At 45.2% G+C, this 25,905-nt stretch overlaps 1 protein-coding gene across 1 annotated transcript in view; it reads right to left on the bottom strand.

Annotated features, from left to right (window-relative positions):
• Cacna1c (calcium voltage-gated channel subunit alpha1 C) overlaps positions 1-25,905 on the bottom strand; it is a 650,592-nt gene that overhangs the window by 130,026 nt on the left and 494,661 nt on the right. Inside the window, exons 10-11 of the mRNA XM_047548297.1 lie at positions 11,608-11,693; positions 4,507-4,533 (exon numbers count right to left, since the gene is read on the bottom strand). Coding sequence (XP_047404253.1) covers positions 4,507-4,533; positions 11,608-11,693 — 113 coding nt within the window. The remainder of the gene's footprint in view (positions 1-4,506; positions 4,534-11,607; positions 11,694-25,905) is intronic.

Below are 25,905 nucleotides of genomic sequence, written 5' to 3'. Positions count from 1 at the left end.
CTCTAGACATCCATACTGTTGCACTCTGCTCCCTCGACCCTGGCTTACCTTGCCTTCTCCCAGTACTGGGCCTCACTCCTGCTCTACGCCACATAGAACACTCTCCCAGGGCTTCCACCTGCTGTCTCCATCCTCTAGGCCCTGCCCATCCTTTACGGCTCAACTTGAGACTTAGCTTCTCATGATGAACTTCCTAGTCTTCCCAGCCTTGGCACCCCTGTAGCACTTGTCTGCCTCACTCACTTATGCAAGAAATGTTTATTAAACACTTACTATAGATTAGATACTCAATAGTTAATACTGTAGACACAGTCCACATCTGCATGAAACCCATGCAGGAGACAGAGGAGTAAGTGAGGAGGCAACACAGCATGCCACATGCTGGGGACTCTGCAAACATGCCACTGAAGCACATAAAGCACATCCTAGCCAGCCATGGAGGAGCCAGGAGTTTGCCAGAGGAAATAACTTGCCATGACCTTGTATCATCAGTTAGTTTATATGTGTATGGTTCTTGCCTGTACAATGAGAGTAAAAGAACCATAAGAGGAAGGGACAGTGCTTACACTTTGTTACAGACACCTAGTACTTAGCAGTCTGTCCCACATAGAGGAACATTCAGCTGACAGATCACATGAGCTGCAGAGACAAACAACATAGATCTACTAATTCCCTGAGGAAGACAAGGCTTAAGATCACTGAGCCCCTGTGACCCAGGGAACAGGGTGGAGCGAGGAGAGTTCAATACTCCAAAAACAGTTTCTCAGCATGTAATTGCTGACAGCCATCGAGAAGAGCAGATGACATGAAAATAATGAACATGTCAGGCTCTCCCTAGTGACCAGAGTAAGTTCCCATCTTTTCTTTATCAAGAAGGAGAACGGACAGCAGAGGAAATCATTAATTTCAATTCTTCTATGAATTAATAACTTCAAAATGGACAGAGATTGGGGCAAATTTGGGGTTGTGCTTTGTTGCTTATGGCACAGCAGAAGTACAGGGAACCCTGGAGACAGGGCAACACAGTCCTCAGTATTAGAAACCCATGAGGTTCACTTCAGAATTCTGCAGAGTTGAGGTCCAGAACTCCAACAGGTCATCTGAGGCACACCACCAGGTTGCAAAAGACTGAATCATATGATTGTTCCAGATCTGTTTGCATCCTATGCTGAACTGTAAGCCCCACATGTTGCTCATTCTTTATTTATCTAGTTCCTTTCAGTGGAAACCTGGATTACCAAGGGAATACCCTAGTAATGCCTTAATATTATAAGTCTGCTAATCTGCCAAATTTTCCCTAAAAGCCCAGTTCTAATAATTCTTTTAAATAAACCGTGACTTTCTAGACATTGTAGCATTCAGTCTTGCATGTGGACCAGGCCAGTTTGAAGCTCAAGTTCTATGTCACTGCTAAACTCTTCCACCCAACCGAGAGAACTATTTAAGACACTGATAATTTTGGAGGCATTTCCAATCTATTGCTGGCCTCTGCTATTCCCCAACTGGACACCAACAAGAGGCTTCAGAACCTAAATTAGGTGACTGCCCATTGGTATTTACTCAGAACTTCTAGGGTCACATTGTCTGCGGCAGTGGACACTAGCAACATGTGTCTATTGTGTACTTGAAATGTGGCCAATTCAAACAGAAAAGTGCAGTAAATGTAAAATACACGCTGGATTTCAAAGGCTTAGCATAAAAAAAAGGAATGTGAACTTTCTCACTAAAAATGTGTTGAATTAATTACATGTTGAAATAATAATGTTTTGGATACACTCCTGGTTTAAATAAAAGGTATTAAGACAAATTCCTCCTGTTTCTTCATACTTTTTAAACATAGCTACTGCAAAAGCATTTTTAAATCTCCTCTGCGGCTTGCCTTATCACACCTCTAGCACAATCCATTTCATACCCAGGATATAATAAGCTGTGTGGGGACAGGGTTTAGTATTTCTGGGCAGACCTGACCAGAAGGATGACACAGAGACTTCTGATGTTGGGCTCATGCATCAGAACTCACATGGCCATATGTGAGCTGTGTGACCCTGGGCCTCTCTAAGCCTCAGTGTCCTTGTCTACAGGTAGGCTTAATGACTGTACCAAGCTACCAGTAATAGGTCATATGGGAATATAGAGTCTTTTCTCTGAGTTTCACTTGTGTTAAGAATGTGGTCACAGAGGGACAAATCCTTCAGGGATCAGGGCTGGTAGAAAGCAGACTGAGCAAAGCCTCAAAGTAGAGCAGAGATTCTCTCTTTTTCAAAAGCATGTGTTACATGCTAGACCATTGGATTAACAAAATTATTCCCAGAGAGTCCACTGAAATATTTAACCTTCTTTCTATCCTCCAGATCACATTCATTCATTATTCATTAATTCATTAATTCATGATTCATTCATTCATTCATGATCCACTTATTTGCATGTAATAACAATGACATTTTAGAAATATTCTTTAACCCTTTACTCTTACTGTGTGGGGGCTTTGGAACTGTTAAGAGCACAATATGCTTGCTCAACTTTGGCTATCAAATTAGCTATTTTGTTGAAAGAGGGTCAAATCTCTTGCCTTATTTAGGCATCATTCATTCATTCACTCAGCAAAGATTTATTAGGTCCTTATTATGTATCAGCAACTGCTCCTCATGCTGGAGATAAAGCAGGGAAAATCCATGCATTATTGAAAAAGGATTTTAAAAAAATATTTTGGAGCACTCCTTCATGTAATAAGAATGAGATTCAATAGAGTTGGCCTTAGATTTCTAAATAAAGGAGGTCTTAATTTTAGAGAAAGAGGGAGAGGAGGAGAACCTGCATTTTTCAGTCTCAGTAGCACATGGGAAAAAGAAGTTGTCAGAAGGGGAGCAGAGAGTGTGACACCAGAGTCCCCATTAAATCTTAGCCCCTGGATACTGAGACCCAGAAAGATAAAGGGGTTTGCTTTCCAAACACTGGGCAGGCAGGGGGAGGCCCAGGGACATTAGGGCTAGTGGGTAGGCTCTGCATGGAGAATGTTGGTCTTTGGCTTACAGCTCTATCTGACTAGGACTCAGGTGTGTGAGGACTTGCTACAGTGCTTCTGGCTCTCCATAGGACATTCATGGAGTTTGAGGGACCACGAAGTGTCTGTGAACTCAGATTAGGTGTGCAGGTGTTTAAGGCAGTGGAGCAATAGAGCTAGGGGACAAAGGACAGAGGTGGAGACTTCAAGGCTGGATCCAACAGGATGGGGTGTGTCCTCCATGGGTGGATGCCCAAACCAGATGAACCTGCCCAACCTCAGTGGGTGCCAGCTTAGAGCAGCTCAGACTAGCCTAATGAAGCAGAGCAAGCAAAGACCCAGAGGACTCAAGATGAGTCCTCACCAAGACCAGTTTCGGGATCTGGAATCCTCTTGCCCCCATGCATCCAGATCTGCCCTAGAGAGGAGCTGAGTCAAAGGAAATGTGAGTGACTACACATGTGATTTCAGGGGACTGGGCTACACTCACCCAGCTAGATTTTAACTTAGCATCACTGACACTTCTGCTACATAGTAGGTGATGCTAGGGAAGCAAGATTAGGTTGTGAAAAATAAAGACAACTACTTTTGGTCCATGTAATACTTGCAGGAGTCAGTTTGCATTCTCACTGCACATGTCCATCCATTCAGCACACACGGGACAGGCACTGAGTTAGACTCTCAGGAAATAATAGCTCTGAGGCATGCAGACAGGGCCTAGCGGAGACAACAGGTCTCTGAACCAGTAATTGGTAAATGTGGTGCTAGAGGCATCTGCAAAGCACTGTGAGAATGGGGGAAGGTGAGTCAGTCTCCTCTGGGAGTGTGCAGAGGGTCACAGATGCAGTAACCTTGGAGGTTCTTAACCAAAGTCTGAGTTTTACAGCTGAGGATATGGACAGGTGATTTAGGTGGAGGAAAAAATTATGCAAAGGTCTTAATGTGTAAGAGGATAGAGAATACTTGGATATCTGCAAGAAGTTGTATGTGATCAAACAAAGGGTGTTTGCCAGGGAATACAGAGGGGTGAAGCCAAAAGAGAGATCACAGCCTGAAGACCATGGTCCTCTGGAAGGTTCTGATATTGTTCAGAACAGTGATTCAGACCAGAGTCATGATTCTCCTTGCTTTTCACAATCCTCAAAGTTCACATCTCACCATATTTCATAACATAAGGTAGGTCAAGAGAGTAGCAAGTGCTCAGGTGTTTACTTTAACTGGACTTCATCTTATAAGGAAGAGAGACACATTTGAGCTCAACCTCTCAGGGACAGCAGTACTCAACAGTTCCAGAGCATTCAACAAATCTCAACCCTGAATTATTTGCCTGATCTGATCCATGAGCCTTTTCTTGACAACCCCACAAAAAGAAAGCATTACCCCTTAGAAAAATACCTCTTGCCCTACCTGCCAACTGGCAGTGGTTATCTTGGACCACCCAAAATGGTAGCTGAGGACTAAGCTGGTGGGCAGAAGGAAGGAATCGCAGTATGTTTCTCACTCACCTGAACTTCGATTTGGAGATCCGGTGGCTGAAAGAGACAAAGGAAACATTACCAAAGGACATACACTCACTTTTTTCCTTGCAGACGATATTCTACAATCACAGAGGGGTTTGGTGTCCCTAGGTAACTCTATATGGGCACTGGAAGGATGTGTAGATGAGAATTATAATTTGAAAGAAAGAACACTATTTGGGGTATTTGTATGTGGAGACGGAGGGCTGACCTAGATGACACTTACTAGTGTCCTCTAAGTACAGGTGATCCTCTCTGGAAAAGGAGAGTACCATGTCCTCAGATCATCACGATCTGCCCAGTAAGTTCCATGAGGAAAGGTTAGGAAGAGCTACCACTTGAGAAAAGCGACAGAGGACAGGAAGCCTCTCCTGCACATGGGAGAACCCCACCCCCAACAGAAAAATCACAGGCAGGACACATCGGCACAGACCTCACCAGTGTTTGCCAGAAGACCTGCCAAAGCTGGGTTATGAAGTAAAGACCAGAAAACAAGCCAGCTTGAGGTGGACAGGCCGCTATGAACCTGTTCAGCAGCTGTAAGACCATATGTGAATAGCCATGACTTCTGAGGATAAATCCAGAATGCTGATAGTCACGGGCAGCCCTGAAGACTGGGGGAATTTGGACAGAAGCACAGAGTAGGTATGCTGCGATGGCTGCCTTGAAAGATCATATCAGGGGAGTTTTATTGAAAAGTGGGACCCTGAAGGAGATGACAAAGAAAAAGAGTCCAGGGGTCACTCGGAGGAGACAGGAGGCAGGGAGAAGAATGAAAGAGAGAGATAGTAAATAAGCAGCATGGTAGAGAGGAGAGGGAGAGGCAGAGGGGCAGGAGGGGGGTGGGGAATGAGAATATGAGGGAAGGACAACGTAGGCATTTATGGCCAAAACTTCGAAGGCACATGTCAGCTTAGCTTGATGCTAAGAGAAGGGAGTGAACAACAGCAATACTATAGGTGGACTTACACTCAGATGGACAAACAGAAAGATGGTGCAAATGAAAGACAAAGAGATGGAGACAGTGGTAGGAGACAAGGAGCAATCATGCGGAGAGAAAACAGAAGAGGGGAGTTTGGAAGGCTATAGCTGCAAGTTGGTGCTGTCCCAGCCCGGCACAAAGTAAGCCAGGTCACATCACAAGAAAACACCAATCCCTCTCCTTACTTTTTATTAACAAAAATTAAACCAGAAGATGTGACAGGTGGCAAAGTCATCGTGCGTGAGATAATTATATCTCTGGGGCACTGAGAATCAGAGTCAAATGCCTTTATTGCTTGGAACCATTAACTAATAATGTTTTCCCACCCCAAAGACTGCCTGCTAGGACTGGAGGGTTTAATCACATGTTAACAAAGGCATGGAAGGGAGACCAGGAGCCAAGGGCAGCATTTTCATTTACAGCCACAGTTTAATAGGGGAAACAAATGTTTTCCAGCTGTTAATAGGGTGATGGGGAATGCAGGGCACTGTTGTCTCCATGCTGAGCTTGGGACCTTGAGCATCTTTCCCAGGCTTGCTTTTAGGCAGCTGCCTCTCCTTGCTATTAAATAAAAGTCAGTGTGTGACCAGAGTCTTCAGCCTTAAGACATCTGACCCTGGCTTTCCTGCAGAAGGGTCTCTGAGGTGTCTCTGGCATGTGTGCCAATGCAGACCACTTGCCTTCCCTGTAAGTCTCCTCCTCATTTTCAGGGGATTGTGAGTCTGTAACCTTTACCCTTTTTATAGACTGGCACATTTTATAATTGATCAGTAGAAACACTAAGCCCCAGGTTACTCATGCACCTGTGCTGAGGAAGGGGAGGGTACTGCTCAAGGGGCATTTGTCTGGACATGAAGGAAAACTTCAGCTCTTGAAGAGTTGGACTTAGAACTCTTTGAAAGTCTAAGGGCCTTGATTATTCTGTACTCCCTCTGTTCAAAGGGCAGTTAAACATGGAACCCCAGTGCATGAAAAGAGAGGGACACCACTGCTTGGCAGTATTCTGCCTCCTGGGTGATAGCCATGGGCTGGGTGTTTCAACAGCTGCTTTCTTTGTGTGGGTAACTGAGCTAGGGGCTGTGGGTGCCCTGGAATCTCTGTGCCACTCCACACCCTGGGTTGGTCTCCCTGTGGCAAAGGCTGCCTCTTACTGTCTCCCCAGGTTCCAAACAGTCCTCTGAACAGTTTCTCCAAACTCCAATGGGAAAGGTGATATGCTTAGAAGACTTCTTGATCTCTCCATCTTTAATAGTCTAGTGAGGAGTATCTCCAGCCTCGTGTTTTCAGTGGATTTGTGACGAACAAAGAGGTAGAGGAAGTCAGTAACTTACACATGAGATCAATACTCCACTGGATAGAAACTGCAGTCCATTCAATCCAAGATACTTGCTCTGTTCAGGCCTCTAAGAAAAACCTTCTAGGAGACCATGATTTTCGTCTCTGGTTTTGCGGCTCAAAATTAGGGGCAAATCCCAAGCATTTTTCTCCACCCCACTCTGAGCTTAGTTACTCAATTTGCATTTGTCATTATTTGACAACTATTTGAACTTCTCTAGAGCTATTTATATTTCCAGATTCTCTCACTTTCTTTGAGTAATGAGCACCATATGTTTACTACCTGCTGTGTGAAATACTATTTCCCTGAATTGCCCCCAGTTTGCCTTTAACTTAAGTCAGATGGCACATACACATCATCCACATGGATAGAACTCTGACTCAGCCTCCTAACTCCACAACTTTGTCACCAGCACAGCTATTATTACTAGAAGGTGCACACCTGGACCTTATGCCCTCAGAGCATTGCTTCAAATACTGGATGCTGAATTCAATAACACCACATCTCCTTTCTCTCTCCTGCCTTTTCACACCAACCTGTCTTTGCCCCATTGTTCAACCTCTTCCAAGGCTCCCCGGCTGATGTCAGTCTTGTTGTGTTCAGCTTCACATCCATATCACTCTCAATGCAAGGCCAATCCCCACACTGCCTGGCCTTTGGCTGAGTCTGAGTGGCTAAACTCCCAACCTGGTTCACCCTTCTTTGTCTCTAGTGTTTGCAGGCTACCAAGTCTGCCAAAAATATGTGGAATTGTTCTGTGAAGCCAACTCTGTATTGATGATGTTTGTCTTCACCATGTCTTTGGTGCGATTCAGTAATGTCTTAGTGATCCCTCACGACTCACAAGTTTGAATCTTCTACGCTGTCCTTAGGTCCTACAACACATAACCCCCACTCTGTGATGAGATGGTGGAGACTATTTGGTGGAGACCCCCTCACCAACCCTCTTCATCAGAGCCTGTTTCTGATTCTATAATCTTTATAGAACCTTAGGCTTCAGGGCTAGAAGGAATCTTCACCGCCACATGGACCTCTGGTATGTAATTTATCATCTGTGGAACTTCATTCATGTGAGATTTTTCAGGGAACACCAACTTGTCAGAGAAATGAAGCAGACCCTGCAGGTGGTGTCAGTCCTTCCTGGTTGTGCTGAAAGCAATGGTCCATCCAGTCCCTGTTTCCAGAGGAAGGTGCTCATACTCGGAGCAGAGTGCTTTAGCTGAGTCCACAGGGCTAGCTGGTGGCTGATGGGGACTAGAAGCAGGACTCCAGATGCCAGGTAGAGGTATTCCTCCTCTGTGTTTCATTCAGTGTCTCCAACTGTGTCTTGAAGTAAACATTCCCCTCTTCTTAAGAGATTTCTCCTACAAGTGCTCATTGCCTCTCCAGCATCTTTAGCCTTTTCCTTTCCACCAAGTTCTTCACTGGTGCCTCAATGGTCACCCCATGAAGTCAGTCCTTACTTTGCATTGCAGCCTCCTCTTTTTACTCTCTTGTCTCCTCTGTTCTTCCATGGCCTCACTTCTTGAGTGGGTGCCCCATGCTGGCACATTTCTGCCCTCCATTCCCTGAGACCAACTCCCATCATCAGTGCACCCTCAAACCCTGTAGAGCAGAGCTCCTGGACACCTTGACCACTCTGACCACCCACCTCTCTTTGCATCTCCACATTAGGACCCTGGCCTGACCCACCATCTCCTAGCATCTGCATAGCCATGGTGGCCACTTCACTGGTCTCACTCCTTCCTATTATTTTCCTAACACTGAAGTGAATATTCAAGAATGCAGAACTAACCAAATTAACCTCCCCACCCCGGCTCCACATTCACAAAATGCTTCAATGACTTCTCACATTCTTGTAAAAAGATCAAACTCATTAAGGGTTCTACCAGGCCCTGCCCTATCTCCTTCCTTGTCTCCCCTTCTTGTCCCCCTCTGTCTTCTCACCTAGGCCATGGCCCTGCCCAAGGACCTGGGAACATGCCTCTGATTGGAACACTAGTACTTACTCTTTATGTTTATCCTTCTATTCTCAACTTAAATTTTAATTATTCAGAAAGGTTTTCCTAACCTTCTACTATAAATTCCTTTTCCTTCTTAATATCTATCCCAATTTAGAACCACCCATGTATTCATTTAGTGTCCTTTATACACTAGATTGTCAGTTCCAGTGAGGTGGCATCAATATTTTCTGTGGCTACAGATCACCATTGCCCAGCATTATGCTGCACACGCTGTCAGGTAAAGGTTCGCATAGACAGCTCAAATACAAATAGGTCCTCAAATTCCTCCCGCATCGGCTCCCAGGCCAATGATGTTGCCTGTTCTAACACAAAAATGCCCATTTTTTCTTCTTCCTATTCTGTTTCCTAAGGTTTAGCCTTGGCCTCCTACTTTCTATACCTTTGTGAACCCTTGTCCTATAACCTCACTGATAACCTGCTAGCTTTACACTGATAACCTCAAATGTGTGCCTCCATCCCTGCTCAGAGTTGGGCTGTGGATCTCCATAACCTGCTGTCTATGTGAAACCTGCAAATCCTTTTGACTGGGGCTTCTGCTCCAAATTTTACTTCAGCCTCATTATCATGTTTTCAACTCTGATGGCTCCGTTCTCTTCTTCACCTCCCTTGCTTCTGGTCCCCTCCCACGAAAGTATCATCTCATGGTTCTTTTCTCTCTGGTCCTCTGCCCCCACAGGATCCATCTGAACTCAGCCCTTCTCTCCACAAAGAATTCCTCATCCTGGCCTCATCTAATTACAGGAGACTTAGCTTTAAAAATGCTGGGTTTTTGCTGTCTCTGAAGCCTCCTGCTGCTCTCAAATCACTTCTCCCATAAGAAACATTGGCAGAGTCTTACCCCACATTCTTTGTGGTGGGGTGGGAGGGGAGGCAGAGAGATGGGAAAAGACCATAATCTATTAAGTGCATATTTTAATTCTGGCACTGTGCTTGGATATTTTGTATTCGCAGAGTAAATGCCTCAATGTGGACATGCATAGGAAGAGCAACAACCATTCTACAGAGCTCTTGAAGACTGCCGAGTGCATCCTCCAAGGATGTGACAGGCTAGAGATTTCCAGCCTCCCTCTGTGGGGCTAATCATGTTCTCCTTCCACAGAGCCTCACATGCTCCTGAAATGTACTGTCAAATGACTTCCTAGTGCCAGCTTCCTGATTTCTCTTGGGCTGCAACCTGGGCCATGCCCAAAAGCCAGAGTTGCAGGGTCCTTGATCATCTCTCTCCAAACCTTCTCTTGGTATCAGATAACAGAAAGGTCTGGAATTTATGGATTTGAAGCCTTTCTCTAGTGTTGCTGTCTGGGGCCCACTTCCAAAAACTTAAGTGCTTATTTTGAATGATTCCGAAAGAAGAGAAGAGTGAAAAGGCTTGGATTGCTGCTTAAAAAATGTAATTAGCATCATATTTTAACAACATTTTGACAATAACTGCTTCCCAACAATGCTAAGAAATCTGCAGTACAGACTTTCTGGTGCCCTTGGAAACAGGCTGCAGAGCTGGACTGATCCTCAACCTTGTTTTCCCTTCCCCATCTTTGACCTGAAGACTATTCTCAAGGCTGAATTGCTGTGATCAGGGTCACCTGCAGCTCACCTTTTTAAAGGGTTGGGATTTGACCCAGCTATTGAGTCAGGCCAGAGAGGAAGGTGCTGTTCTGCTGATGGAGCAATTTAGAAAGACAGTTTATTTGGGATTGGTTCTTCTCAGAGCCTTCTGTTTGCAGTTTCTTCCAGTGACCAGGGTGAGTTTATAGCTCTTACATTCCAAGGTAAAGGAAAAGCAGTCTCCATTTCCCAAAGCAGGAGATGCCTAAATGGTCTCAGAGGCTTCATGTTCAAGTCAATGTGACTACCTGATGACATGTTTTTAATTTTCACTTGCCCTTCTGAGGTACTGGTAATTAAACCAGGAGAGGGTTTTTTGGTGCTTGTTTTTTTGTTTTGTTTTGGTTTGGTTTCTGTTTTTAGCAATTAGACCATTTCCTCCCCCGCCACTTTTTTTTTTTTTTTTTTTTTTGGTGTGGGAGGATATTGAACATGGATAACTAGTTTCTACTTTTAAGATTATGATAATCCACAAAATGAACAATGCCCCTGGATTTGCTCCATCACATATGGTCCAGTTCTCGGTCAAAGTCAGCTCCCAGAAGCCAGGGTTTGGGGTCTGACTCAGGAAGCAGGTAGGCGAACATCTAAGCACTGACTTATATTGGAGAAGGATCTGGATGCAGTCTAGGCCAAGCACAGGTGAGTTTTTACTTAAGATGGTGCTTCAGGTACCTGCTTCCCTTCACTAGAAGGATAACAGCATTGCACATGAGGACCAACAAGCTGTGTTGTCTTTTTGCTTTTCTTTCAGGCCACATTTATCAGAATGGAAAGGATGACCAGAGAGTCCCAAGGAACCTAAACTACCATCTCTGCTGTAATGGGATGAGAGGGAATGGGGAGAAACAGACTTCACTCCCTCCCAGACTCTGTATTTCTCCGATGAGATAAGATGGGGCTCAAAATCCAAGAGCCAACCCGTCACATAAGAGCTGAGCTGAAGACCTGCTTCAGTTTTAGGACTCTCCCCATGTCTGGGGTCACTGTCTCCACAAGGCTGCCACCAGAGCTTCACATTTCTTGCTGCAAGTTCTAGTCTCTGCCCCTCCAGGGATGAGCCATCCTGACTTCAAGATCCAGCTTCCCCGCCCGCACCCCAGAAAGAACCCCAAGTGCCTGGGTTCGCCGTGCCTACTCACGCCAGCCTGGCCCCGCAGTTTTCTCCTTCCATGTCACCTCCAGCCACATTTTCGGTGTTGACAGACTCGGTCTCACTGGTGGCATGCTCACTGCAAGAGCAAAGGAGACAGGGCAAGGCATTGGGGGTGGGAAGAGAAAGGAGAAGAGAAGAGCATTAGTGTGTGACCCACAATCCTGGTACTGAGCGCTGGCTGGGAGGAAGGAGTCAGTCATCTGCTGGCCCATTTGTGGGATCCAGGCCAGGTTCAGGACTTTCCTTGACCTAGGGAATATTTTGCTGCCAAGGAAACAGTAAACTAGTGGGAAGGTGGGAGGGAATCTGGTAATCATCATTTTACCTTATAAGATACATCTGAAAAAAAACTGACCATTGAGTCTTTTCTCTGCCTTCAACCCTGTGGCCCCAGGAAAGCTGTGGAAGATTACCATTGGCATCTGCTACTGCTATAAATAGAGGAGTTTTCATGAGGACTTTATCTCTCTTCTTTCTACCCACCAGTTCTAAGGGACTTCATTCTCAAGGGTCCAGTTTTGTTTGTAGAAAGGGCATTTTTGGTGCCTGCATGAACTACCTGGTGGATCTGAGGACTTCCTCGTTCTGGTATGCACACTGGTCCTGAGTCAATTACGCTTAGAATGGTACTTGAAATGGCAAACTTTAAGTGAATGGCCACTACGAGTCAAGTGCTGAGTCTCACACTAGACATTAGGAATGGAGGAACTGGAGTGTGAAATCTACCAAATTAAGTTTAAGTGTGGCCTGAGGACAGCCTGTAGGGATACCATCTCCCACCCTGCTTCCAGCAATCCTGATATCCCCATCCCAACAGGTTGACTGGGACATAACCATCTATTCCACATGAGCCAACCAGTCAATATCCAGACTCTTCCCAAGGCAACAGTGGGCTATGTTTACAGAAGAGAGTCTTTTAGTGTAGAACCCAGCTTGGTGGCTTAAAAGAAGCAATTTCTTTTATTGTTGTATATTATTCTAATAAAGTTTAACCCAAAGAATTCTCTGTTACCTTCTGTCACCCTTTTAATATGACATGAGTTCCTTAGTTTGACCAATGCTAGTTCTTCAGGGTGGCTGGTTCAGCTCTTCCAGATTTTTCATCTGGTGAGAAAATCACTAGCCCCTCGGCAGCCACAGAAACTGCAACTAGTGAGGGTGTGGCATTGGGTGACAGGTCTCCACAGGGCTGCCACAGACCAGGAAATGACTTCTGGTGGTTATATAGAGGAATACCGACAGGTATGGACTTTTCTCAGTTTCTTTTCTTTTGAATGAAGACAAACCAGGTGGGTGAGAAGAGACTCAGTTCAAGAACATGGAAAATAAAACAGAAAGCCCATGACTTACCATATGCTTGATTATCAGGAAGACCTCTCCACCCTAGGGCTCCCTTTCAATAAAGCTGGGTAAAGTGAAATCCCGACATTCCCTCATAGACATTTAGGGCTGGGTGAAGCTTTAGAAGTTATTCAGCTCTAACACATCCCCCTAACTTAACAGGAGAGGAACATGAGGCCTAGAGGAGGAATGTGATATCCAAGGTCACATGGTATGTTTGGGCAGGATTGAGACCAGGGCACAGGTGTGATGTCCTGATATCATCTTCATCTTGATTGCCCCAGAGTTGACCAACTCCCTACTCTACACCCTAGCAGTGAATAGCACCACAGTAGTGCTGAGTTATAAAGCATTTATATTCACTTTATAGTCCCAGGTCTGAGGAAGCTGGTAGAAGTAGATCTTATATCCATTTTAAAACTGAGAGCTTGGAAGACAGACCTTCAGAGTTTGGTCCATGTTATGAAAGAAGTCATAAAATTGAGGAGCCTCCAGTCTTTCTATCCATTATCTCCAGCCATCTCTAAGCACAGGTTCCTTCAACACTCCAGGTTTCACTGTTCGAAGGACTAAGCTATGTGTAGAAAGATACCTGACATTGTGGCACTTGGCTTCCAGAGAACACCTTATGTACGTGTGCAATTGTATGACAATGGTGGTGCTAGGCTTGGGAAGAAAACAACCATAGAAGTAGGCAGTCCCAGGCCTTAGGAGTAAGCGTATCATCTTCAAAACTAAGGCACTGCCTGCACCAGGGTCAACTTTGCATTTGCAGTGACCTTGATCTTGGCTGACACTATCCAAAGGAAGGGCTGGTTCCAACAAGGAATAGATCTGCTGAGTTATCTGCTGACTATAGACACAGGAAGAGGTGATGAGGCAGTGACTTTCAGAGGGACAGGTTACCATCCCTTCACAAAACCATATGCATGTACAAACACATACACACAAACACATATACACATATGTGCACACACAACTACCACATCACAAGCCATCAAGAGAAACACCCTCCCATCCACTCTAGTATGGACCAACACACACTTACATACACAGAGCACAGGGGCACATTACCATGGGTTTCCGTGGAGTGACTAAACCAAGCACACTTCCCTTTCTTCTGATCAAGTAAGCCCGCCGGAGTGCCTCCTTTCACAGACAAGATGATCAGTGTCAAGAACCAGGAACAAGACATCAATAGAGAACATGCAGTCAGCCATGGGCAAAACAAGAAACAAGGAACTCAGCTTTCACATAGAGCATCCATTTTCATCTCCAAAAATTAACCAAAAATATATAAAGGAATAAAAAGCAATAAACCAAAACACATAAGAAAATATAGCAAAATAGAACCAAAACCCCAAAACATACAAATTAACAACACAAAACAAATGATAGCCTTCATATCTACTTGAGCTTTGGTCTGCACTGGTACATCTAATAAGTGACTTGAATGTGAGAACTTCCTGAGAGGGGGCTGCCATTCACCTCTGCTGCCTGCTTAGGGAGGTGCCCCTCTCACAGGCTCAGGTGGGGCAACTGCAAACAGCAAACTGTGGCACTGGCATCCACCTTCACCCTGCCTCCCTGTGGCAAGGTGACTTGTCTTCTCCTTTACAGGGACCATGCTGTGAAACTCCCACCTGTGATGGATTCAAGGGCTCCCTCAACACCCACAGCTGAATGTGCCACTTGCAGGTGGAAAAGCAACCTGTTGACTTCCTTGCCCCTCATCCAGTTAAATCATTCTGTTTCTTTCAATGAAGACCATCAATTGCCTCTGTCCTGACTGGATCAAAAACATATCTATCTGCTTTATTTTTCTTCTCACATATACTCATTGAGCAATATGTGTTCATTTTATGCACTTTTTGAACACATAGTGCATTTCACCTCTTCTTTCCATTTAAGGGAGATAATCTGAGAGTTTGCTTAGTATAGAGTAGTTAACTACCTTTTATATCTATTTTTAATCAGTTTAAATGGGCACAGCAGATGTGAAGCTGCCTGCCAATGGGTGGTTTTTGAGGAAACTTGGAAATAAGGGAGAAGAAAATTCTGTACACTTCTGCCAGGTCTGGGTTATAGCTGAAGAGGAGGGAATGGAAGGAGCTGTCAAGACAATCTGCTGCAAAGGAAGCAGGTGTTCTGCATTCTGCAATGGCCTTGAACTCTGGATAGCCAGTGCTTTAGCTGATTCCTCAGAAAGAGATTTTCCCCATTTCATTCAGTAAAACTAACAGCATTGGCAGCTCAGTGAGGCCACAGAGGAGGGTATTGGGAACTGTGATGGACATGGCATAATCCCAGTTTATTTATGAGGATCAGCAGCCAATGGAAGTGGGAAATTGGCCTTCAGCCCAGCAAGGAAGCACATGATCCAACGAGAAGTGGCCTCAAGGTCACATGATCCAAGGAAGGGCCTGCAGGTCAACCCAAGTTTTAGGGCTTTCTTTCTTTCTCTCTTCCATCCTCTTCCAGAACTCAAATTATGTGCAGTGAACTTCCTTGAACATGGCTTGTTAGTGGGAATTCTGAATATTGGCTCATGTTAGGAAGGGGTGGAGCTTATTGTAACCCATGTGAAGAGCCATGACTCAAATACACTCATCTTTAAAATAGAAAGTGAGGAAAAAACAAAAACAATCAATCAGTACAGTGCATTTTTTTTTCCTTTTTACAAGTCCTATATGAAAAAAAGCACCAAGAGTCAAAAGCAGAAATGAACGACTTGGTTCACGTTTCCCACGAGCCTGCCAGTCACCAAGTCCTGTCTGTTCAAGCAGTTTTTTTTTTTTTTTGCAGTACTGGGGATTGAACTCAGGGCCTTGTGCTTGCGAGGCAAGCACTCTACCAGCTGAGCTATCTCCCCAGCCCTGTTCAAGCAGTTTTTCGGTGGGGACAGGGGCTCTAGTCAGTGATGGAGTCCAGGATGCCCTGAGACCTAGAGGCATTGCCAGCATTTGGCTTTAACATCAAGAATGCTTCCTCTTGCTCCATTTCAGAAAAAACTATATGGTAATTTTTAAAGCAACAGGAAGAGCTTGATACATACAAGGCCATTTCGCATTAACTGAATTTGGCCCGGGCTGGTCTTTCATGTGAGCAGAGCTGCAGCTGCCTGTGTGCCCAGTGATCTGAAGACCCTCTCACTCATCTCTCTCTGATGCCCTCAATGTCTCCGTTAAATCTGCTTCTTGGGTCAAGTTATTCATCTTAAGGTTCCTGTTGAAATGAACATTATCTCCCTGGGAAGAGCAATATGTTAACACATTAGTGCTGAGTCCCATGAGCACATGTGGGAACGAAATGATGAAAATGGAGTTTCTGTTTTGAGTAGTAAGGGATTAGGTAGCAATACCAGAGCTGATTCTTTAGGGAAACTAAATGGACAAACTGTTGAAAGTTTGAAATGATAAATGCTGAATACTTATCCTATGGATGAGATGCTCCCCCTCTGGCCACTCAACTGATGAGTTGGTTAGACTGTAAGGGAGAAAGATGGCAAAGAATTCAGGTGCCTGAGGGCACCTTTTTCCTAAAGATTACCTACTCCAATGCCCTTGGAAATGAAGGCTGATTGTCTGCTCATCTGCAGGCTATGTCACGATAACACACCTCTGTGGATTTTGGAAGAAGATGAATGTTGGAAGGAGAATGCTGAGGAAGAGAAGTAGACAGGAAGATTGTTTTCTGACTTCTGAGATTTCTTTGAAAGATTAAAGCCACCATTGCAAGTGATAGATAACATGGCATTTTTAGTAATATCATCAATGGCTAAATGAGATGTATAGACTCCATCTTTATTCTTTTTCTTTCTTTCCTTTTCATTTAACAGTTAGGGTATGTCTTTCTATGTTACCCATGCTGGCCCCCAACTTCTGACTCAAGGGATCCTCCTGACTCAGGTTTTCTAGTTGGAGGGAGACACCATGCCCTGCTGAAACTTCATCTTGCCCATAACTGATTACATTCCGTCCCTTTTCCCAAAACATCTACTCTTGGTGGCCACTCCTGCTTAAATGGTGATTAGTAAGGCTATTTCTATAGAATTAGGGGTGCACAGCTATTGTCTCTGCCCTGGCCTGCTTGGAGAGCATTTGTGTGGATACTACTGATCTCCTGACACTGGAAACCACACAAATCACCCTGTAGGAGGAGCATTAGCTCTAGGCATGGTCAAGTTTGGCATTCCTTGGTATATCTGGGTCTGTAATTCCTGAAGGTTTGTATATCCTGTTGTGGGAATCTGCCATGAAACACCAGACGATGGTTTGGCAGCCCAGCTGGCCTGGCTGTCTGCAGCTGTGGTCACCAGGCTCACAGCACACCATCCTTATTTTCTCTTATAGGAACTGAACTCTCTGTAAAACTAAAGACTGTCTCTGGACAGATCCTTCTATTAAAACGAATCTCCACCTGGTGGATGTGCTCCAGGCTGGACCAGCACATCAACACTCAAGTTTTCCTAAAAAAGTAATTAAGTCTTACTTAGCCTCCATGATGCCCACATGACATAAGGTCAAAGATGGCCAAACCCATCCGTGTAAATAAAAAAATGACTCTGAAAGGGTTTTGGTAAGTGTTTGAGAGTCAGAGCAATTTGAATGTTGATAATGATGAAAAGAGTCACTAAGGTTACCTGGCAATAAATCCACAAAGGAAATAGCAAACAAAATCTTCTTCAGCAATCTTCCCTTTTTCCCCCCTTCCTTCCTTCCTTCCCATCCTGGAAGCTGGGGGAAAATATGTGGAGAACCATCCACATCTGAAATCTGGGCCTGCTCTGTCTTTCTGTATCCTGACTCGCTGAGAGGCATCACCACAAAATTCCATGTTTAAAAGGAGGAATGAATTTGAGGAGAGGTGGTGAAATCTGCCTCATTCTGAAACCTTTGGTTGCCCAAAACAGCTTTGACTTTGTCCCAGGAATGGGGCATTGGGAGGTCATCCTGGGACAATAAGCAGGAATAGCTGGGCTCAATGAAATTTGCTAAGAGAAATGCACAGTCTTCATTATGCACCACAACTTGTAGCCTGTTACCCAAGCTCAGAACTTCCACTACTGTCCATCTTTTATCTCCCCTGTTGGGAGGGGGTAGAGGCATCAGGACCAGGCATCTCTGGCAGCAGCTGGAGTTGGAAGCTGAAGGAGCTGAAGGCATTTCTCACCCAACCTGAGCATGCATGGTATGTGGTAGATGCTATAAAGAGCTAAAGGCTGAGTCCTGGGTCAGCCCGCCTGCTGGTACCCTTTTGCCTAGGCTCCTGAGCACTCTCAGTGAAACCTGGCCTATTGTTTACTTGGCCAGATGTCCATTTTATGATATGAATGTGTAACTAGAAAACTTTGTTTTTTCAAAGTACTAATCAGAGTTATAGACAAGCAAAAGAATTTGAATTTCCTGTCTCAGACTATAATCTGGAATCCAAAACTTCCTATGATTTGGCTATCCTGTCTGTTGTGGGTTGAATTATGTCCTCCAGAAATTCACATGCTGATGTTCTAAACCCTGTACCTCAGAATGTGATTGTATTTGAAGACAGGGTCTGAAAGAAGTAATTAAACTAAAATGAGGTCATGAGGGTGGGCCCTAATCCAATATGACTGATTGGAGTCCTTATAGAAGAAATTTGGACAGAGACACATACAGAAGGAAGACCACATGAAGAAGACAGCCATCTGCAAGTCAAGAACTCAGGCCTAGAACCGATCCTTTCCTCATGGCTTATAAGGAACCAACCTCACCTACACCTTGATCTAAGACTTCTGCCTCCAGGACTGTGAGAAAATCATTGTTGTTGAAGTCTGTGGTACTGTGTCAGGCAGCCCCAGGGGACCAAAATGTTATCTCTTCACCCTTATTTCCTGTTGCTTCCTGCAGAAAGTCTCCAACCAAGTCAGGCTGCACTCCTCATTGTCCCTTGACTGTGCCATCTTTATGCCAACTCTGAGCTTTGGTCCACACAGTGTTATATACAGTGCCTTCTCCCTGGAGTGCCCAACTACCTCCCCTCCCCTATTCCAGGGGTCAGCAAAATTCCACTCTACAAAGCAAAGCTGCAGAGCTATAGGAGAGACCACATGGGGCCTGCAAAGCCTAAAATATTTACTACCTGACTCTTCATACAAAGAGTTGGCTAATCCCTAATCCATTTAAACTTATCTGTCCCTGGAGGCCCACTTCTAGTCTGTGGCAGATTCCAGGACCCTCTATTGCCTAACAAGTCCCCTCTTCTGATCTCCTAGAACACTGGGGTGGGATCATTTCTGTTTATTTTTTATTGGTTCTATTTAGTTTTACATGACAGTAGAATACATTTTGACAAAATTATACAAGCATGGAATATATCTTATTCTAATTAGGACCCCCTTCCTGTGCATCTGAGAATTTTAAATTGAAACCTGGATTCCAGTTTTACTTCCACTCTCTCCCAGCCAAATGACTCTGGGTAAGTGATTTAACCTTTCTGAGCCAAGTTTCCTCATCTATAAAAAGACAATGATATTATTTACTCCAAGTGCTTTGGGCAAGGTTAAGTGAAATAATATTTGTAAAAAGAACTTTGTAAAAGGGTCAGTATATAAATATTTGCTTATATTAAAACTAATCTATTTTTCTTAAAGTCTGTTTTATTTCACAAGTATAAGGTTTGTCTCCCTAACTAAACTTTAACTTTCTCAAGGCCAGAGACTTTACCTATGAATTCTGTGGACTCCTTTTATGATCCTATGGAACTATAGTCATAACACCTTATATCTTCATGGAATTTTAAAGGTATTTTTATGGTCCCTATATATCTTTCATTGTTCTCCATCCTTCTCCAACATGCCCTGTACCCTGAATTTGGCCTCTGTAAACAGTATCAAGGATCTCCTTCACTGGACTTCCTGCTGGGTTGGCCAATGGGTAGTGCCAGCAGGGCATCTCTGAGTGGACCTGAGAGAGGGAGGCTGGGCACTTCCCCCTGGCTCCTGCATGCAGGTTAGCATAGATCAGTGGCATCTTGCTGCCAAAGGCCAGGAGTCTGGTCACATGGCCCTCTCCCATAGCTGCCCTCTGACTCTGCAACCTGCTCCCTCTCTTTGGACCTTCAGGCCTATAGAGGTAACAGCTCCCACAGTTGCTACAACAGGGTGCTTCACTGTCCCTTGCTGACTTCCTCAAACCCTGCCTCCATCTTTATCTAACTCCCCTAACTCATCCAGTATAACAGTACCCTCTGTTTTCATGAGGACCCTGACAGAGGTGTCCCTCTGGTGCAGGAAGGCAGATGTCATTATTCTCATTCACCACCAAGTTGAAGGTAGATGCTCAAGGTTAGATCTTGTGCATGGCAGAAAACGTCTACCTCTGGGTCCAGGGCTCTTTCCAGCCACATTAGGCAGCCTTTATAATAGCTTTGCTCAAGTCCATGTCTGTGGGGCAAATGATTGACAAGAACTGCTGATGTAGGTACTACAAGAGGGCTGCCTTAGCCCTGTGGCAGGTGACATCAGATATTCTGATTGTAGTTTCTGCCCTAGGAGACTCTTTGGTGAGGAACTAAGGTATGTTCCATCTAATTTACTTTTATCTTGCACAAAAACAGCATGGGAAGTTATTCCTCACTATTTTTCTTCAGTGTGATAGAAGAAACAGATGGCCACAGTGACAGTGACAGTGAAAGAGCCCTTCATGGGTCTTTGACCAACTCAGAATCTTAAGAATGTCAGTCATCTCCCTGGTGCTGTGAGTCAAGGAAGTACTGGGATGTCTTGCCCCTGACACTCTATAGCTCCTAAGGCTTGATGAATCACATGATAATTTTGGGTCTCATTTTCTTTGCTCTTGCTTGGTTGAACTGAGCTAGATGAGGAATGGAAGGCCTTTTCTAAGGGAGCAAAAGAGAGGGAGTGGGAGAGGAGAAAACTAGGTTGTAGAAAAACAGGAAAGAGATGGGACAAGAGAGAGAGTGAAGGGGTACCCAGGAATAGCAGCCTGCCTGGGTGGAAAGGTCAGAGAGAAAGGGACCACCTGCTTCCAGAACCTTCTCAACAACTTCCTGTCAGCCCAGCCCAGCTTGGTCCCCTCCGCATAAGCAATTAAAACTAGGTTGATTTTAAGCCATCAAAAAGTAAATATAAAACAGGATTAAATATTAAGAAGCCAAACAAAGTGGCCTTATTAAAAAGGCACAATATAAGCACGATGTGCCAGCATAATTATTATTACTGCTATAAACTGGGAGGAGGCATAAGTGCCTGCCCTTGATCTGCAGCCATAATCCAAAGAAGTAAACAATGGTCGTTGTGAACTCAGCAGGCCATAAACATCCAGTGCTCCCAAACAGAAAATTTCTCTGCACCATTATGGCACCATGGGGTTGGGGCACCTCCATTAATCCAGGGGTTTGAGGGAAGGCAAGGAGAGGTGAGAAGAGTCAGAAGAGTCTGGCAGCACTGAACAGAGTTCTGGACTCTGGCACGTCCCTCACCTCCATTTCCTCACCCACCTTCACTATGGGTGACAGGGCAGCAGGGAACATATGCAGGCCCTTGGGACATCTGATCACATGGTGGAGTTAAACTCCCCAGAGGGAAAACACACATCACCTGCAACCATTAGGGATGAGACAAGATCTTCTGGTCATGAACTGTGGTGGCCTTTCTGTTCAGGACTCCTTTGGAAGCTCAATTCTTTTAGGCATAGTACAACTTTAAGATTGGAGAGGAGACATTATTCTAGCTCCCAAGGTTTAGTAGTAGATGGTCACCCACAGGATGATGTATGTCCCTAATCCCTCTCCAGTTCAGCCCAGTCATTTTAAAATCTTGTCCCCTCAGAGTATACAGGCTTATCATCATTTCTAACTTAATAATAATAGTATCTTTTGTTTTTGATCATTCACTACATGTGCCAGCTACTCTTTCATGTAATTTGCGTACATTAACTGACTTAACCCCATGAAGGACATATTATACGTGCCCATTTTATGATGATGAAATTGAGGCTTGGAGAATTCATTCACTTATTCAAAACAAGCAGCTAACAAGATCCAGGATTTGAACCCAGGTAGACCTGATGCCAAGTCTATCCTCTGGTTCCTACATATTTTGGATGGATTTACAAAGCCCATTCCTAATCACATGAGGGAGGTAGGGAAGGAAAGAGAACTGAGGATGTGCTTGGGTCACTAAGAGAAGGGCAGAGAGTGGAGGTGGCAGTCCTGGGAAGATGCTCCTCATTTAATAATCCTGCCCAGGGCCTCCTCACTAGTGACTCTCAGAAGACAGGAAGAGCAGGAAGCACAGCAGCCAGCTTAGGAGCATAAACTCTGAGCTAGGTGGCCTGAATTGAATTCTGGCTCTTACCTTTTGGAGTTGTGTGTCCTTTGGACATGTTACTTCTTCCCTCTGTGTCTAAGTTTCCCTAATATAAAGTAGAGATCTTAATCAGACTGGCAACACAGACTCAGAAGAGGTCTGTAAGGTGGTAGGCCAGCTTTCACTTTATAAGTGAGAAAGTTGAAGTCCAGAGAGGGTTAGTGACTCGCCCAGAGTGACAAGATAGAACTGTGAACCTCTTCCCACCATCCAGTGCTGCCTCCTTTTTACGCTTGCCAATGACACACATCACAGAAAGGCTGAAAGTCCATCTTTTTGTTCAGAAAGGCATTATAGTTGAGCACAGACCCTATGTTTCTTCCCTTGTCTGGAATCCAAAAGGTCGTTTGTGGATAACTTTGTACACCTTTCTTTGTTTACAGTAGTTTTGTAGGGCTCATGATTCACTCTCATTTTCTCTTCTCTAGGTTCTGTCTCCCCCTTCACTGTTTTCTGCTGCTCAGGATAATTTGACCCAGGTTGGATTTCCTGCAAGGAGTTGCCACAGGGGTACTACCTTGAAGAATGCAGGGACCCACAGAGGGGGAGCCATCTTGACCAAGGAGCAATACTTCTCCAGAAGAGCCTCAGACTTGTCTTTCCATTCAGCATGAAAGTAAATTGCTGCCTTAAATTTCTAGGCTGCCTCCATCAATGGCATTTATGTGAAATGAGTCATTTTAGCTCCCAACCCAACCCCATGGTGCCTCTTCAGCTCCATAATTTCATGAATGAGTTTAAGGGCAGCTGTCAGAGTATCAATCAGCTTGCCCCCTTCTGGGTAAGTCCTTTAATTAATCTCCCATCTTGCTGGATGCTTGCAGTTGTTCTTGTCCTCCTTGCTGGCTGTGAATGGTGTCCTCGGTCTGTCTGCTACTGCAATTGTCCACATCATTCATCAAGCAGCATTGCTTCCTGCATTTCTTCATTTGGGCACAGAACCAGGGAGGCCAAGTCTCCCTCTCTCTGGACCAGTCAGGATTAGGACAGAGGTTCAGCACTCAGGACCACAATTTAAAGGTGTGCGGTGCCAAAGGGAGTTCCAGGGTGGTGAAGGGCCTAGGAAGTCATGTTCTATGACTTACAGGGAATGGGTGAAGGAAGTTGACAAGTTGAATTTAGAAAAGATACACTAGGAGGCCTCCTCACCATCTTCCAATACCTGAAGTCTTCTCCCATGAGAGGAAGACAGTGCCTGCCACAGCGGTTCTACAGGGCATTTGCATCAGGAAGCAGACCTGGGGGAAGATTTTGCCCTATCGACAGAAACATTTCCCACATGGCCCTGCTGCCATGAGAGGTGAGGTAGTGCTCATTATTGAAGGGTTTCCAATAAAGCCTGGCTCAGCATCTGCTGGGGGGCTTGAGGGAAGATTCCTAAGGTTTCTTTTGCCTGAGAAAAAATAAATTGAGCCTTACAAAAAGGGAGTCTGTGATTTGTCGAAACACCAAGTTGTTGACTATCTGAGGGGAAGCAGGGAGGGGTCAATGGGCACAGAGAGAAGGGAAACTTCATCAATCACACCAGTCACTCGCCACAAAGAATCTTCAGGTCACCTCCCAAGGCTCTTTGTCACGTGGCCTCAGTCTGTCCATTCGGTTTCATTTTTCCATCTCTCAGCATTTGCATTCTGATTCAGGAAACTGGCCCTGTACTTTCTGCTTGCAGATGATGCCATGCACAGCTCAGCCTGCTTTGACACTGTGTGATGGGTGGCCTGACACCTGCAGTGTGCTTGCTACAGGCTGTGCACTTCCTAGGAGTCTTTGCTCTCTGTCCCCTGTTGAAAACCCCTCTGCTCCTCCACATTTACGAGAACCTTCTTTCCCACCCAGCCCTACTGCCTTCATGAAGGCTTCCCAACCCACACAGCATCATGGGATTTGCTTTCTTCTAAGGCATTCACTATTTGTGCCATGCCCATTAGGGTTCTGACAGACATACAGTTCTTTTTCTGCTCATTACAAAATGAATGCAGCAGCATATGGCATTGAAGCACTGCCATGACATTGCTTCATTCAATGCTCACGACAACCTGAGGACACAGGGATGGTGTATTCATTTATAATTGTAGATGGGAAAACTGAGGCTTTGGAGAAGCCAAGATGGGCAGGGACCTGCAGAGTACATCTCTGTTCTCTGCTCCCTGATGTTTCCTGAGCCAACTGCACCGTTGACACTCACTCTCCAAGGTCAAGGAAGAGTCCAGGCTACCCTACCCCAGCCTGCCCTTGTCTCCTTTCCTCTCCTGTCCTTCCATTTCTACAGGAGTTTCAGAGAGCATGTGCCTCGAGTGCTACAATAGGCTGGCCTCCTGGTTGGCTCGGTAGGGAATGCTCCAGGCTGGGAATGTGACCTGTAACTTCCACTGGGAAGGCCCAGGAGCCATGGCACAGCCTCGGCTAGTACCACAGGGAACACACACCAAATTCAGTTCTCTTGTTTTCCTGCTTCACCCGTGGAGAGGGTACGAGTGAGCACATCTGGAGACAGGGTCAGGGGTAGCACTATTCCTCCTGTTCACTCTTCCTTCAGAGCTGGGAATAGGATGTGCATATTTGGCCTCCCAATGGTGAACTCCTCCCTGCCTCCTCTGCTGTTTCAGGTAAGAGTGGAGAGGTGGCTACTGGTGGGCAGTGGCTATCCAAGTCCACAGCAGCTCAACCAAACACAGAGAAGGAAAAACTGACTCTACAAATAGAAGGAGAACAGATAAGGTTTTCAGGCTGGACAGTGCTGCTCCTGTGGTTCCATGGCACAGACTTCCCCTCTGGATTCTTCTGCTAAAGGATGAATCTGAACCAAAGGCCTCATTCACCCTTCATCCTTCTTCCTCTTTGCCCTATCTTAGAACTCTCCTGTGATTTCCCAGGGGAGCTGAGCTTGCTGCAGGGACCAATTGTTCTTCCCTTAGAAGATAGAAATGGTGTTTGAAACCCAGAGAACAGCAGGGTGTGGGAATGCTAATGATCCAGAAAGTGCTTTTGAATGGCAGACCGAATGGGCTACTGGGTTACTCTTTCTCCTCTGAGACTTGGATGAGGATTCATGCTGCAGGCTCAGGGTCCAGGAAACCCAGCAGGAAGGAAAAGATGCAGAGATTCTGGTTTGGGAATAGAGCCCTGGTTGAGGTGGGTGGGAGTCAGACAGGCTGCTCTGGTAAGGAAGTGGGGATCAGCTGTGTGGGCCGTACAATGTGCAGGTGTTACTGGACTTTACAGCCGGAGCCTGGGGATCTTAGGCAGATGCAAGCAGGTCTTCTGCTTTTGCCTCCTGCATTACAGTGGTGCTAACTACCTGGACAGTTGACAAAAATGGGAACTTGTCCCATTTGTTTGAGGAAAGCAGAAAGGAGACTTTTTTTTTTTTTTTTTTTTTTTTTAAAGAGATAGGGTCCTGCTATGTTGTCCAGGCTGGTCTCTAACTCCTGGGCTCAAGTGGTCCTCCTGCTTCAGCCTCCTGACTAGCTGGGACAACAGGAGTACACAACTGTCTGGCTTTTTGATCAGATCTCAATAACACTGTGGGGGGAATGGGTCCCTGGGCCCCCTGGTGGATGGAAGTGACCAAGCATG

Source organism: Sciurus carolinensis, chromosome 4 (genome assembly GCF_902686445.1).
Source record: "Sciurus carolinensis chromosome 4, mSciCar1.2, whole genome shotgun sequence".
Taxonomy (NCBI): domain Eukaryota; kingdom Metazoa; phylum Chordata; class Mammalia; order Rodentia; family Sciuridae; genus Sciurus; species Sciurus carolinensis.
The sequence above is the reverse complement of the archived record's forward strand: the minus strand, read 5'-3'. Positions and strand labels throughout refer to the sequence as shown.